Source organism: Bactrocera tryoni, chromosome 5, assembly GCF_016617805.1.
Source record: "Bactrocera tryoni isolate S06 chromosome 5, CSIRO_BtryS06_freeze2, whole genome shotgun sequence".
NCBI lineage: Eukaryota > Metazoa > Arthropoda > Insecta > Diptera > Tephritidae > Bactrocera > Bactrocera tryoni.
The window spans coordinates 56,365,749-56,378,605 of record NC_052503.1 but is presented as its reverse complement, the minus strand read 5'-3'; the positions used below and the strand labels follow the sequence as shown (position 1 = coordinate 56,378,605).

The 12,857-nt window shown below is 37.1% G+C and overlaps 1 protein-coding gene across 11 annotated transcripts in view; it reads left to right on the top strand.

Annotated features, from left to right (window-relative positions):
• The window catches only part of LOC120777944 (pericentrin), a 64,800-nt gene extending 53,752 nt beyond the window's left edge, over positions 1 to 11,048 (top strand). For 6 of the 11 annotated variants that reach the window (XM_040109549.1, XM_040109553.1, XM_040109552.1 and 3 more), the window contains 4 exons: positions 5,279 to 5,998; positions 6,068 to 8,466; positions 9,614 to 9,724; positions 10,220 to 11,048. In XM_040109549.1, the coding sequence (XP_039965483.1) occupies positions 5,279 to 5,998; positions 6,068 to 8,466; positions 9,614 to 9,724; positions 10,220 to 10,454 (3,465 nt within the window). In that variant the 3' untranslated portion in view covers positions 10,455 to 11,048. Of the gene's footprint in view, positions 1 to 5,278; positions 5,999 to 6,067; positions 8,467 to 9,613; positions 9,729 to 10,219 lie in introns of those variants that run through there. The other 5 variants (XM_040109551.1, XM_040109557.1, XM_040109555.1 and 2 more) reach the window with 2 other exon arrangements.
• The last annotated feature ends 1,809 nt before the right edge of the window (positions 11,049 to 12,857 follow it).

Here is a 12,857-nt window from a genome sequence, read left to right as displayed (position 1 = left end):
TTTATGGTTACTCTTACTTATATTTGAATTTATGCAGAATTTTGTGCGACGCATTTCCGCGTTTTTCGAAATTTAATTTTAGAAAAACGGAGCAAATGCATAAAATCTATATTATGCGAAGTGCATATGTGTGTGAAAGATGCATTTATGATATGGTAGACTCCTAGATTTGGTCCCAAAATAGAAAATGTTACCCGCTCGAAATATCCCTCTCAAAAAAGTATGTTCCTTTTTAAGTACAGATCTTTTATTTCGAAAAATACATTTAAAGATAAGAAAATAATTTAGAAACCGAAAAGCTCCTTAAATTAATACACTGCTTATGGTATAATTTCCAAGAACTAACAAATGAAACTCACTGCTTGTGAGGGGTACGAAATTACCGGAAGTGAAACAGTGGCCGAATAGAGACGAAAATGTTATTAATTTGCTCACTCGGCCGAAACTAACATATAATATGTTTGTATTAGAGCTTTAGCTCATATGAGATCCTAGCAAAAACGAAAAAATTTATATTTAAGAAAGTGTTCCTATATTAAGTAAATAATATAGCTAACATTATTTTTGGAAAAGCTTTCGATTTGCCCGTTTTTGGGTGTATATAAATCTGAGTCTGTTCTGGCTACGAAATCCCGAAAGTCGTTGAAACGGTTTCCAAAAAAGTCGCACACAGCGTTTTATTGCTTTTATTAAATTAAGGATACTTTTAGACCAACACGAACAGGTACGAACAAGACGAAATGGTGTGTGTTTATTCCACAAGTAGTCTATACTTATATAACCAATTTCTATAGCCTATATTTCGGCGCACAGACCACGATGTGCATCGACCAACGAGTTTATTTTAACGACATCGGCTGCCAGGACCTGATGCATCCTCAAGCGAAATTTCCAGAGCGAAATTGCCAGAGCGAAATTTTGCATTTTAACCTTTTGATAGTAAAACAGTAAATTTTACGAAAATGCTGTTTCTTCTTCAATCTTCGATAGGAACCAAACACAAACTACTCTAAAAATTTTAAGAAAACTTTTTACAAATATATCAGCTGTTCTAATACAGCTGTGTTTATTGAGGATATTTTTGCACACATCCATGCATTTTTAGCTGTTTAATTTGTTTGTTTGATTATTATTATTTAAGTTACAATGCACGATGCCAATGGAGTGAGTGGAATAGTGCGTAGAAGACCTCACTGTTTCAAGAAAGATACAAAACATTAAAGCCCGCCGTCCTTTGCTGCCTAGCCACATATTTTGGAAGGTAACCCATGTTTGGTGTCCACGGACTTGCCGTATATAACCTAGTTCACCAGAAATGATCAGTTGGGACTTATATTACGAAATTTTGAAATTGGCCAGTTCTTAAGGCTTTTGCCAAACTCCTAATAGGCTTTTATATTTCTTTGGCTAAGGAAATGTACCATCGTGGGCGTCACGGTTACAAATGTTCATTTAACAGTCGTCGTCGAATATTTATATCGCTGATCCCCGAATTCAGCTACACTTTTGTTACCCTCGGTTCAAAGGGATTCAAAGGGATTGTCTTTGCTGAAATACACTATGCGTCGGACATCTAAATTTGCAGTTTTGTGTACGGTACCATGGTTTTGGGGGTTCAAGGCATAATTTATGGCATTGCATGTCATCTGGCTAGAACAATTTAAAAGAATTTGTATTTTTGTATATATTTTCACCTCCTTTTTTAGCCCAACAGTAAAAGGCATATCTTTCTTGGAGCAGCGAAGTGTTCTAAACATTAAAATTAAAAATTTCATTGTTACAGTGCATTGTAATTTGAATAATTGTAATTGCCCAAAAATTGTGGATGAGCGCAAAAAAGCATAAAAACTAAGAAAAGTTTGATGAGGTTTTTCCTCTTTCCTCAATTCTTTTTTTCTATTTTACAAAATTGTGTGTAACTAACGAAAAGGAATACGCAAAAAACCTGTTTATAGATATTTTTGCCTTGGCTGCGCTGCTATTTCAATGGATACAGCTCTATATAACGGTAAAACAGTTAAATGTGAAGTTTGGTGTCAAAAAACTTATGTCGAAAGTATACTTTTAAGTGCGTACATACATTAAAGTCAAGTCGTTTTATTTGTAATTATAAAGTTTTAAAACATTTACAAATAATACAAAAATATCCAGTATTTTCAAAAATACCTTTGAATAATGGCACACTTCAGAAACATTTATATTGCGTGGGTTTATTAGGTGCAGAGGGAATGCTGCGAGAGCATTATATTTACAAACAATAGTTCAGTGAACTGCCGTTAATTCCAGCAAATAAACGCAACACATGAGTATCTGTTTGCATTTGTTTTAATATTCATGCATCAGAACCATTTTTACAGCGACAACTTCTTGGTGTAGGTAGTGAGAAAATAAGGTCAGTCTCTAATGTTTTTGTTTACATTTGCAACTCGCATTTCCAGCCAAATGATGCAACCACGCAGCAGAAGAAGGAAGTGCGTATCTGACTCGACGTGCGTCAAACGTCAAACACAGGGCAAAGCAGTGTACTGCTTGTTTACATTCTCGGATGCGCTCACTTCATTTTCTGCGGTTGGTGATATATTGCCACCGCGTGCTTTTGGTGCGAGTTTTTCTTCTGCATTTCATTAGACATTTGTTTGCCATCACCTATCACTGTAGAAGCCAAGGAACCAAAGCGTTTGGTACTAGCTATGTTTGGTGTTTGCATTGTTTGTTCCCTATAGCTTGGTAATTTTCAATTTCATCCACAGATTTGTTGCATTATATGTGAATGAATGCAGGTCATTGATGTTGATGAAATAGTTGTTGCGGTTACTCTCTTAATCACAATTGAGATTGTCTCCGATATCTCGGTGATTCCACCCCTCTTCACACGTACCAATTCGAATGTTTATACACAGGCACAGACATGTATAATAAAGTATTGTTATACACATTTACATATACTATAGTTCAGCTTCCTATGCTTGCACTGCTGGGGCATCACTTGGATAAATTGATATACATGCAAATGTTGCTGCCTTGTCCATATGTATTGTATGTACAAGTACATAAGCAAGCACATAATTAGTGTTCAGTTAGTGTCACAGCGAACACTTCATAAACTCACATACCCACACTCAGCCACCGCATCTTTTTAATGGCCTCAACGACCTGAACGCAGGTTCTGGCACCGTGCTTGGTTTCACTCCGGGCTACGCATGCGATGCGCCAATTGCCTTATTTATGCTTTATCTACACTTGTATATTTGGAGATGTGTCACTTCGTTGCAACATTGTTTTTACTATCCAGGTCTTCAAACATTAAAACAATGTTTAAACCAGCATACTGTGTAAATAATATCTGCTTTTGTACACATTGTAAGGAACAATAAAAATATCAAAAAAAAAAGAATTAATTGCATACTTTTTATGATATTTAAAATTATTATTATAATTTTCAGTAAAATGCAGATAAAAAACTCACAACTTAACGTTCACTCAAAGCATTGCACAGAACAGAGCTAGATTTTAACGGAACGATAAACTTTTCAGTGATTCTGCCTTATTGCATCTGGTAATTTCCAACAGACCTACATTTTTCCAACAATTACAAGATATTGGGACCAGTAGATTAGAACTGTAACCGATTATGCAGTGCATTAATCTGCCAGACAATTTCTACACTGTTCCACACGCCAGTATTTTCTCGGGCATACAAAACAATTTCTGGGATCATAACTGAGCAGTATTTTCGCTAATTTACCAAAAATGTAGGTATTGACGAAAACAATTTCAAGACTAAATTATTGTCACGCAATCTGAAGCACATATTTATTGAAAACAACTGAAATTGCTGATGAAAATGAAAGCATACATTTTCAAATTTTCTTAGTTGCAACCGGAATGCCACATAATAATGTTCTGTTGAATATTTGTTCAAATATTATTCTTTTGATAGAAGGTAGCTAGAGATGCATTAGCCAAAAATATTGTGCACCGAATAATACTGAAATGAATTAAACTGAAAAAAGAAAATTATGAATGATCTAACCTGTCTACCTTACTTATAATATTTAATGTTATAATATATGTCATCAACTAAAGACTTTGTAAAGTACAAATCTGTTACAATTAATATAAAATAAATAAAATAAATTTTGATCGGTGTCTTCTAGTTTTTGTATAATATATTACCCATGTCATTTATTTTCTGTTTTTCTTCACCTTCCAAGTGATAGCCTAGGCGCTTTAACAATTTCATTGTGATATCCAATCACAAAATTATAAAATTCTGTCATTATAATTCGTATTATTTATACATCTTAGCGTAGTGTCAAAGTTGGTGATTAGAAATATCGTTCTAATCTTTGTTTACTTTATCAAGTGATTTATATTTTTATATTTTATATTTACGAAGTGGCATTTTTGTCAGCAGGGGTACTGATCTGAGCTTGTCTTTCTATTTCTAATTTAAAAGATTGTCCAATGTCGTCGCTTCCTCCTCTGAAACTTTTCAATCCAAATTTTCGCCATTCGCTACATTATGATTTAGGATCTTCGATAAAATGTCTTGATAGATAAAAACCCCTTTCCATTATTATTATGGCTATGTTTTTCGTTTTGATATGTCACATCTATTATAACATATTTCAATAGTATTATTCCTTTTAGATGTTCAATTTTCAAATGCGTTGAGAATAGAGCACTAGGCCGGAATTGATAATTATGTATAATAAAAAAAATGTTTGGAAGGTCGAGCTGTCAACAATAAATATTCTTGCTCACATTTTCAATGATTATGTTTGTTTTTTTAATTTTTGCACAGCCTCAGTTCTTAGTATGCGTACGCAATTCCGTGTCTACTAATCTTGTTCATTGAACTTGTATATTATGATGACGATATGCAGTATTTTATTTAAAATTCTTCCATTAACCACTTGAGTTGCTGGCAAATTCAATCCTATCAATTGAGTGTAAAAGTTTTTTTTCTGCGCCCTTGTGTTCTGAATCAGATGAGAAGATGCAAATTTCAATGGTTGCAATGAAATTGTATTGTATTATTTGATTCTGGAGTGCATTTCAGCCACTCCGCATATCAACAGGCAATGAACTGCGTGGAGTGATACAGTTGCAATAACATTTTCGCTCTTTGTCATAATTGGTATTATTATTAAATAAAGGTAATATAATTTGTTCAACGGGTTCAACTATCAATTCGTAACAAAACATATCTAATAACAACTATAACATAACATAGTGTGCAATAATTTCTCTTTCTGTTTCCGCTTTTGTTTAGGAACTCCAGCATGATCGGGAAGCCCTACAAGATCGCATGTCTGAACAAAATCAACGCATCTCCACATTGCAATCGCGACTGGAAGAGCAACGAAAACGAGCGATGGAGCTACAGCGTGCGGGCTCGACCGACTTCAATGTACGGATTCATGACCTCCAAACTGAGGTCCAAAACTTGCGCGAAACCGTCTCCGTGCGTGACAAGCAAATAGTAACAATGAAGCAGCAATTGGAAAAGAGTAAGGTTGCTATTGATCGGCTTGAAGCAGAGTTGGCTGTGGAACACCAACCGGATCGTAGTGTTGTGGAACGTTTAGAGGCGGAATTGAAGCAGAAAAATTCCGCCATACAAATGCTGAAGGAGAAAATCAAGAATGAGATGATAAACAAGCTGGCTTTGCCCGACTTAATGGAGACAATGCTGGCTGATAAGAATGAAGAGATCGATCATCTGCGCGAACAATTGGAATCGAAAGATAAAGAAATACAGGAGCTTAACTCGAGCCAGGCTTCCAGTTTAGGTGGTGGTGTTGTTGCTGGGAAGGGTATCGCTGCTGGCAAAGATGAAATAAGCACAAAGTTGAGTGCTCACACATTGAGTGACATAGTGTCCATCAGCGAGTTTGATGAACCCGATGTGATGCGTCGTGCAGCTGTGTTGCATGAGGCGACACCAATTCAGCTGGCCAACTGTAATCGCGTTATTGGACTGAAATCATTGGTAAGAGAGCTGTGAAGCAAAAAAAATTATATGAAATTATTATTTTATTTTTATTTTATTTGCTTTTAGGACACTTCAAAGCAAGCTGTGGCGAATTTGACTCATAAGCGTAGCGAGGACTTGTCTGGATTCGCCACTTTACGTCCTGTGAATACTTTCGATAATCCACATTACTTCCAAGATCCCAATGTGCTAACAATGACGGATCAGTCCGGGGCAACGGCCACGCCACCGATTGTACCACGTCAAATTAACTTCTCCGCATTGACAGAGGACTCAAAACTGAGGACACCCGGTTTGGAAATGTCCGCAATGGACAAAAGGCTAGCAGAGGAAAAAGAGATGTACCAGAAGCTGAAACAAGAAGTGCAATATTTAAAGGAGAAACTGACAAGCGCTTCAAATGAGAAAGAGAAAGCTATACGCGAAAAGGATCGAGAAATGCAAGTCATTGAAGAAGAGTTGGTAGGCACACAAGTGCGTTTGGGGGGTCTGCAGCATGAATTGGAACAACAACAGGTGGAAATCAGCGAGTTGAAAAAAGAAGCGCAGAAATGCGTACTTCTCCAAACGGAAATCGCTGAAAAGACGGCCGAAATTGAATTGCTTTTAAGCTCCCAAGAGCGTCTAACCAAGGAGAACAAGGAACAGCAAGAACGCTTGACTAAAGGCGAGAAAGAGCTGCTTAACTACAAGGAGAATGAGCAGCGTCTCCAAAACCGCATTACCGATTTGCAACAGAAAGTTCTGCAGGCGACCGAACAGGAAGTTAATGAACGCGAGAGCTTGCGTAAAGAGTTGCGAGCTGTGAGTGAAATACACGAACAGTGCAAGAAGACTGTGCGCGAGTTGGAGGCTCGCAAACTGGATATCGTACAGCTAAACGAACAACTAAAAGCAAAAGAACAGAGATTGCAGATGCTTACCAATAAATTGGGGCAAGCTGATGAGAATGCCACAGAGCTGCAGCAAAAGATTTCAAGACTGGAAGAGGAGGTGGAACGTTTGCGGCAACAACCAAACAGCGACAACAGTTCAAAGCAATACTCAGTCGATGAAATAGCACAACAAGTGGAAAAGGAACTGAACTATTCCGTGCAATTAGACTCGAATATACTTCAAGCCATCGAGAGCGAAGAAGAAAACAACTTGGACCGCAAGAGCCGCGATAAGGCTTCGCAAGAACCGAATAAGACTGAAGCACAAGGCACAGACGACGAAAATTTCACCGGCGAGCGTGACTTGTTAAACCAATTGGAGGCGCTCAAGGCTCAAATATCCGTTGAACGAGAACACAATGAAGATATACGTCAGGAGTTGCTCATTGAGAAGCAACACTCGCAGGAAATACAAGAGCAAGATGTACTCATCATTGAGGCAATGCGGAAGCGACTCGAGACTGCGCTGGAAAAAGAGGATGAGCTGCACAAATTGCTGGATATTGAGCGCGAGCGTTGTGAGCGCTTGCAAACGCAGTTGACCGCCATGCAGCGCGCCGAGTCACGTCGTAATTCACTGTTGCTGAAATCACCAACCGATTCTCCGCGAAAATCGCCGCGCGCACTAAGCAACGATTTCGAGTCAGAATTGGCTGAGCGCCTTCGCAGTGAAATCAAGTTGCTGACGGCACAGAATGACCGCGAACGCGAGCGCTGCGCCGATGCCCAACGTTCTAGCGAACGAGAGCGGCAGCGCTATGAAAACGAGTTGCAGGAACGCGTGGATTATTGTGAGAAATTAAAGCGTGAAATGGAGAAATTAGGGCGTGATAAAGATTTAGCCGAACAAGAGTGCGAGCACTTGCAAGAACGACTAACTATACAAACGCAGGAGATAGAGAGTTTGGAGGCTAGACTTGCAACACTACAGGAGGCTGAAACCCGACGTACGACGCGACGTGACCGACAGCAAAAAGAAAGCGTACAGCTGCTAGGCGAAATGCAGGAAGTTAAGTCGCTACTTTTAGCTACCGAAGCAGAGCGCGACAATTTACTCAAGACCATTACACAGCTACGCTTCGACGTCGAGCGTGCGACACAGCGCGAAGCCAAACTCGCTGAAGCACTCGCCAACGCAAATATGAGCGCCGCCGAGTCGTCTGTGCCACAACAGTTTTTGCAAAAAATGAAGGAAATAAACGCACTGCTAGCGGAGAATACGCAAGAGAACCGTCAAATGGCCGAAACGGTACAATTCCTCGTGGAGGAGCGCCGTCAATTGCAGAAAAAGTGCGAAGAGCTCGAGTCGCAGCTCGGCGGCGCGGCTAACGTGTCAGAGCTGGAAGAGCGCTGTAATCAGCTGTTAGGACGCTATTTACGCTTAGAATCTCATCGCAAAGCGCTTGTCTATCAAAAGCGTTATTTGAAAATTTCGCTCCAAAGTTATCAAGAGAGCGAACAGCGCGCGCTGGCCGCCCTCAATGGTGGTCACATGATACACACGCAACCCAATAAGAAGAAATTATTCAAGTAAGTAGCGCCTGCAGTTTTTAAACTTGCAACATGTTGCTACAGAATATTATAATTTTGTTCACATAACGGTAGTTTGTAAGTCCTAAAACTAAAAGAGTCAGATATAGGGTTATATATACCAAAGAGATCAGAGTGACGAGTAGACTTGAAATCCGGATGTCTGTCTGTCCGTCCGTCCGTCTGTCCGTCCGTCCGTGCAAGCTGTAACTTGAGTAAAAATTGAGATATCATGATGGAACTTGGTACACGTATTTCTTGGCTCCATAAGAAGGTTAAGTTCGAAGATGGGCAAAATCGGCCCACTGCCACGCCCACAAAATGGCGAAAACCGAAAACCTATAAAGTGTCATAACTAAGCCATAAATAAAGCTATTAAAGTGAAATTTGGCACAAAGGATCGCACTAGGGAGGGGCATATGTGGACGTAATTGTTTTGGAAAAGTGGGCGTGGCCCCGTCTCTACTAAGTTTTTTGTACATATCTCGGAAACTACTATAGCTATGTCAACCAACCTCTATAGGGTCGTTCCTTCAGGCATTTCCATATACAATTCAAAAATGAAAGAAATCGGATAATAACCACGCCCACTTCCCATACAAAGGTTATGTTGAAAATCACTAAAAGTGCGTTAATCGACTAACAAAAAACGTCAGAAACACTACATTTTACGGAAGAAATGGCAAAAGGATGCTGCACCCAGGTCTTTTTTAAAAATTAAAAATGGGCGTGGCCTCGCCCACTTATGGACCAAAAATCATATCTCAGGAACTACTAGACCGATTTCAATGAAATTCGGTATATAATATTTTCTTAGAACCCTGATGACATGTCCGAAATATGGGTGAAATCGGTTCACAACCATGCCTTCTTCCAATATAACGCTATTTTGAATTCCATCTGATGCCTTCTCTGTATAATATATGTATACATTAGGAAATGAAAATACAATTCAATACTCAAAGTACACAAATTGATCTAATCTAATTAATTTTACAGCAAAATAAGAAAATATGTAAATTATTATCACTTTATCATGCGAGAGTATAAAATGTTCGGTTACAACCGAACTTAGCCCTTCCTTGCTTGTTTGTTTTAATTTTATTTTTGTTTAAGAGTAAACTGATTGTCTACTTTTCTGTTGCAGGACTGTTGCTTTGGCTGTTGTTGCTATCCAGCGTATGAAGTTTATTGGCCGCACTTGGCGCACAGGCAAACGGATCGTGTCCAAATCAGTTTTCACAATAACACAACAGAAGTAAGTTGAGAGTAATCGTAGCGTCGTATACTTAGTTTTTAATCGGGTTTAGTGTTGTAAAGCCTGTCCTGTTTACTTATATTTTTTAATACCATTCTAAAGGGCTGTTTCCTTCTATCTAATGTATTTTTATCTCCCTAAGTGCTAATAATCATAAAATACCCTCTGTGACTGTTAATCTACAAGTTAAACTCAGCAAAAAATCAAAAGATAACTCTCAAGCGTAGTTTTAAGTGAGTAAATCCTCAAGTCTACGCTTTTCAATTGAATCTGAGTAGATAGACAATCTGCATCCGTAGTTGGTCTTCATCGCTTATTTGAAGTAACTGGCGCACATCATTCTCATCTGTTAGAAAACTCACAGTTGAAACGCACTTTCTTCTCTTTTGTAGATAAACACTCACATACATACTATTTACCATCATTATTCTAATTTTCAATTGATTTACTTCAAATTGCATAACTTATTAAACAATATTTTTCCTCCTTATTTAGACCATCGCAACCGCCAATGCTTACATGTGCCCCCGTTAATTCAACGTCCCCAAAATCGCCACCAACAATGTTGTATCCGCGACAAAGAGAGCGTCAATTCCAAGCTTTGAAGTCACCAGCGCTGGTGCATGAGTATTTAAATGGCGGAAGTGTGGACGATGGCGTTACATCTACAACAAACATGAACCCGGTGCCAATATTCGATTGGCCACGTCTACAGTCTTTTCAACAGTAGTTTTTACTGCGACCAGAGCCCTGACGCTACCCAATGAGTACATGACTGTAAATGCTCAAATAAAACCCTTAACATAACGGTTACTATTGCTAATAGCCGTGAAGTCAAGCGCATTTCTACCTTTCTTGTGTATCATAGGAATAAGAAAATGTTTACATACATATAAGCATAAAATAAGCAATGCATGATGAATAAACCAACAGTAACATGTGTTGGCCATGCAGCCTCTGTATCAAATCAAACCTAATTTTAAAATGTGTAAATTTATTCGTAATCGTAAGTTTAAGTCTAGCCGTTAAGGAGTTTATATTCTTATTGTCCTCGTCATATCCGTGCGTTGTTATGCGTCCACAAATTGTAATGTTTTATGTATAATTATCCAGTATTTTACTTGAACTACCTTTAAACTAAAGGACTCTAATGTATGTTTCAGTGATTTAACAAATTATTTTTATGTTTTTATTTTTTACTAACTCAATTTGTACTTTACTCGTATTATTATTATTATTATTATTATTATTATGTTATATACTTTCATGTCAATTGATACATACGTCTTTTATTTAAATTAAAGTGAATTGTTTATTACATATATATTTTGGCTGTTTGGTTTCTTTTTTCGTTCATTAGGATGATCTTGTGTTTTCAGATTCGGAGTTTACTTTTTGTCGAGACCACAACCACTTCCACAAAGTGCCTTAATTTATTTTATTACAGATGGAAGAAAATATTGAAAAAAATATTTTTGTATACATTAAGCATGTTTAACCAGACAAATATTTAAAATGTTGTTAAAATTGAAGTGTTTTGAATAAATGCAAATGAACAAATAATAAAGTGACACCTGGTTTGTATAGAGATGTAGCGAAAGTTTATTGTTTTTGTTGCTTTATACAAGGTGTGTGCAAAATAATGGAAATTTAAAATTTCGCGGGCTTGGATAATACTGTATCTTGCGTCTATTTCCAAAAAATCGAGTTTGTGAAGTGTTTCGACGAGTGAAAGAACCGTTCGCTTAAGTGTATAATATCCAGAAATGACTTCAAGGCGACAGCATTAATGTAGACGAATAAAAAAGTTTTATTCAACAATTTTTGAACACACCTCGTATACATTTGTATATAACCTTAAGGGGGTATTCTGGTCTAGAAGCATGAATTTCAGGTAATTTTTAAAGTGCCGTAAAAAAAAAGACGTTTAATATTTTTACTATCCATTTTTTTATTAGTTATTTGTTAATTTTAGAGTACAGAAAAAAATTAAAAACTAAAAAAAGTAAAAAATTTCAAAAATTTTGAGCTGACGAAGTGGGTGGTCTCTAAAAATTTCCACATGACCATACCCATGATTTCAACCCTCCTAGTTATCTGAAACCAAAAAAAAAAGATTATTAATCTAGGATAATGTCGCAATGGCCGGAACTACGGAAAAGTGGAAAAAATTCAAAATCACAAAATGGCGACTGCCTGAAAAAAAAGTTTTTTTGGATTACTTTTTCTGACTATTTCGAATTTATTAAGACAAGCCTATAAAGAAGACTCTATAAAAATTTCAAGTAAATCGGTCCAGTAGAACCTGAGAAATCGTGGGACGCGTTTAAAGTTTCTCGTAATGCCTTTTGTTCGATTAGTTCCGGCCGAACTAGTTTGAATGCCGAGTCAGAAAAATGCCTATATCTCCGAAAATAATTTGAATTTTGAAAAATCCTCTTGTGCACATATTCTTGAATAGTTAAACTTTGAAAATATAAAAAAATCGATTTTTTTTAAATTTCTAGACCAGAATACCCCCTTAAGAAAGGGATTAGGGTTTCAATGTAAAAAGTGCTTTTTTTGCGAATTTATTTCTTAACAGTAACAGAGTTTCCCCCAGAATGTCTTCAGAAAAAAACAATTTGTTCTTCATAACTCGGCTGGAAATTATTTGAAAATAAAATATCAAGAAAAATTACTCAAATTATAATCAAATCTTCCCCCAACGTTCTTTGATAATTTTGTTTTATTTAAAGTGTAAACTATTATTTTCCACTAAAAATTCCGCCATTTTGTGGGTGGAAACACCCACAATGCGTACAAAGTTTGAAATGAATCGGCCAAGTAATTTTGAAATGACAGTGAACACGGACTTTGAAGAAATAGTTTTGAGAAAATCGCGCCTAAAGTTTAGGAACTAAAAAGTGACGAAAAAAATTACCCTATATTGTCAAAAGTGTGCTCAATAATGTACAAAAGATTCGAAAAAAATTACTCAATCCACATTTAAGAAGTAAATTCGCAAAAAAAGCATTTTTTTACCTTGAAACCTTAACTTCACTCTTAACGTTTGGTTAGTCAGAGGAAGATGGGTTCATTATTTTCGGAATTTTTTGTACATAATCCGGTGCAATGGGGGGAGCTGCTTCAA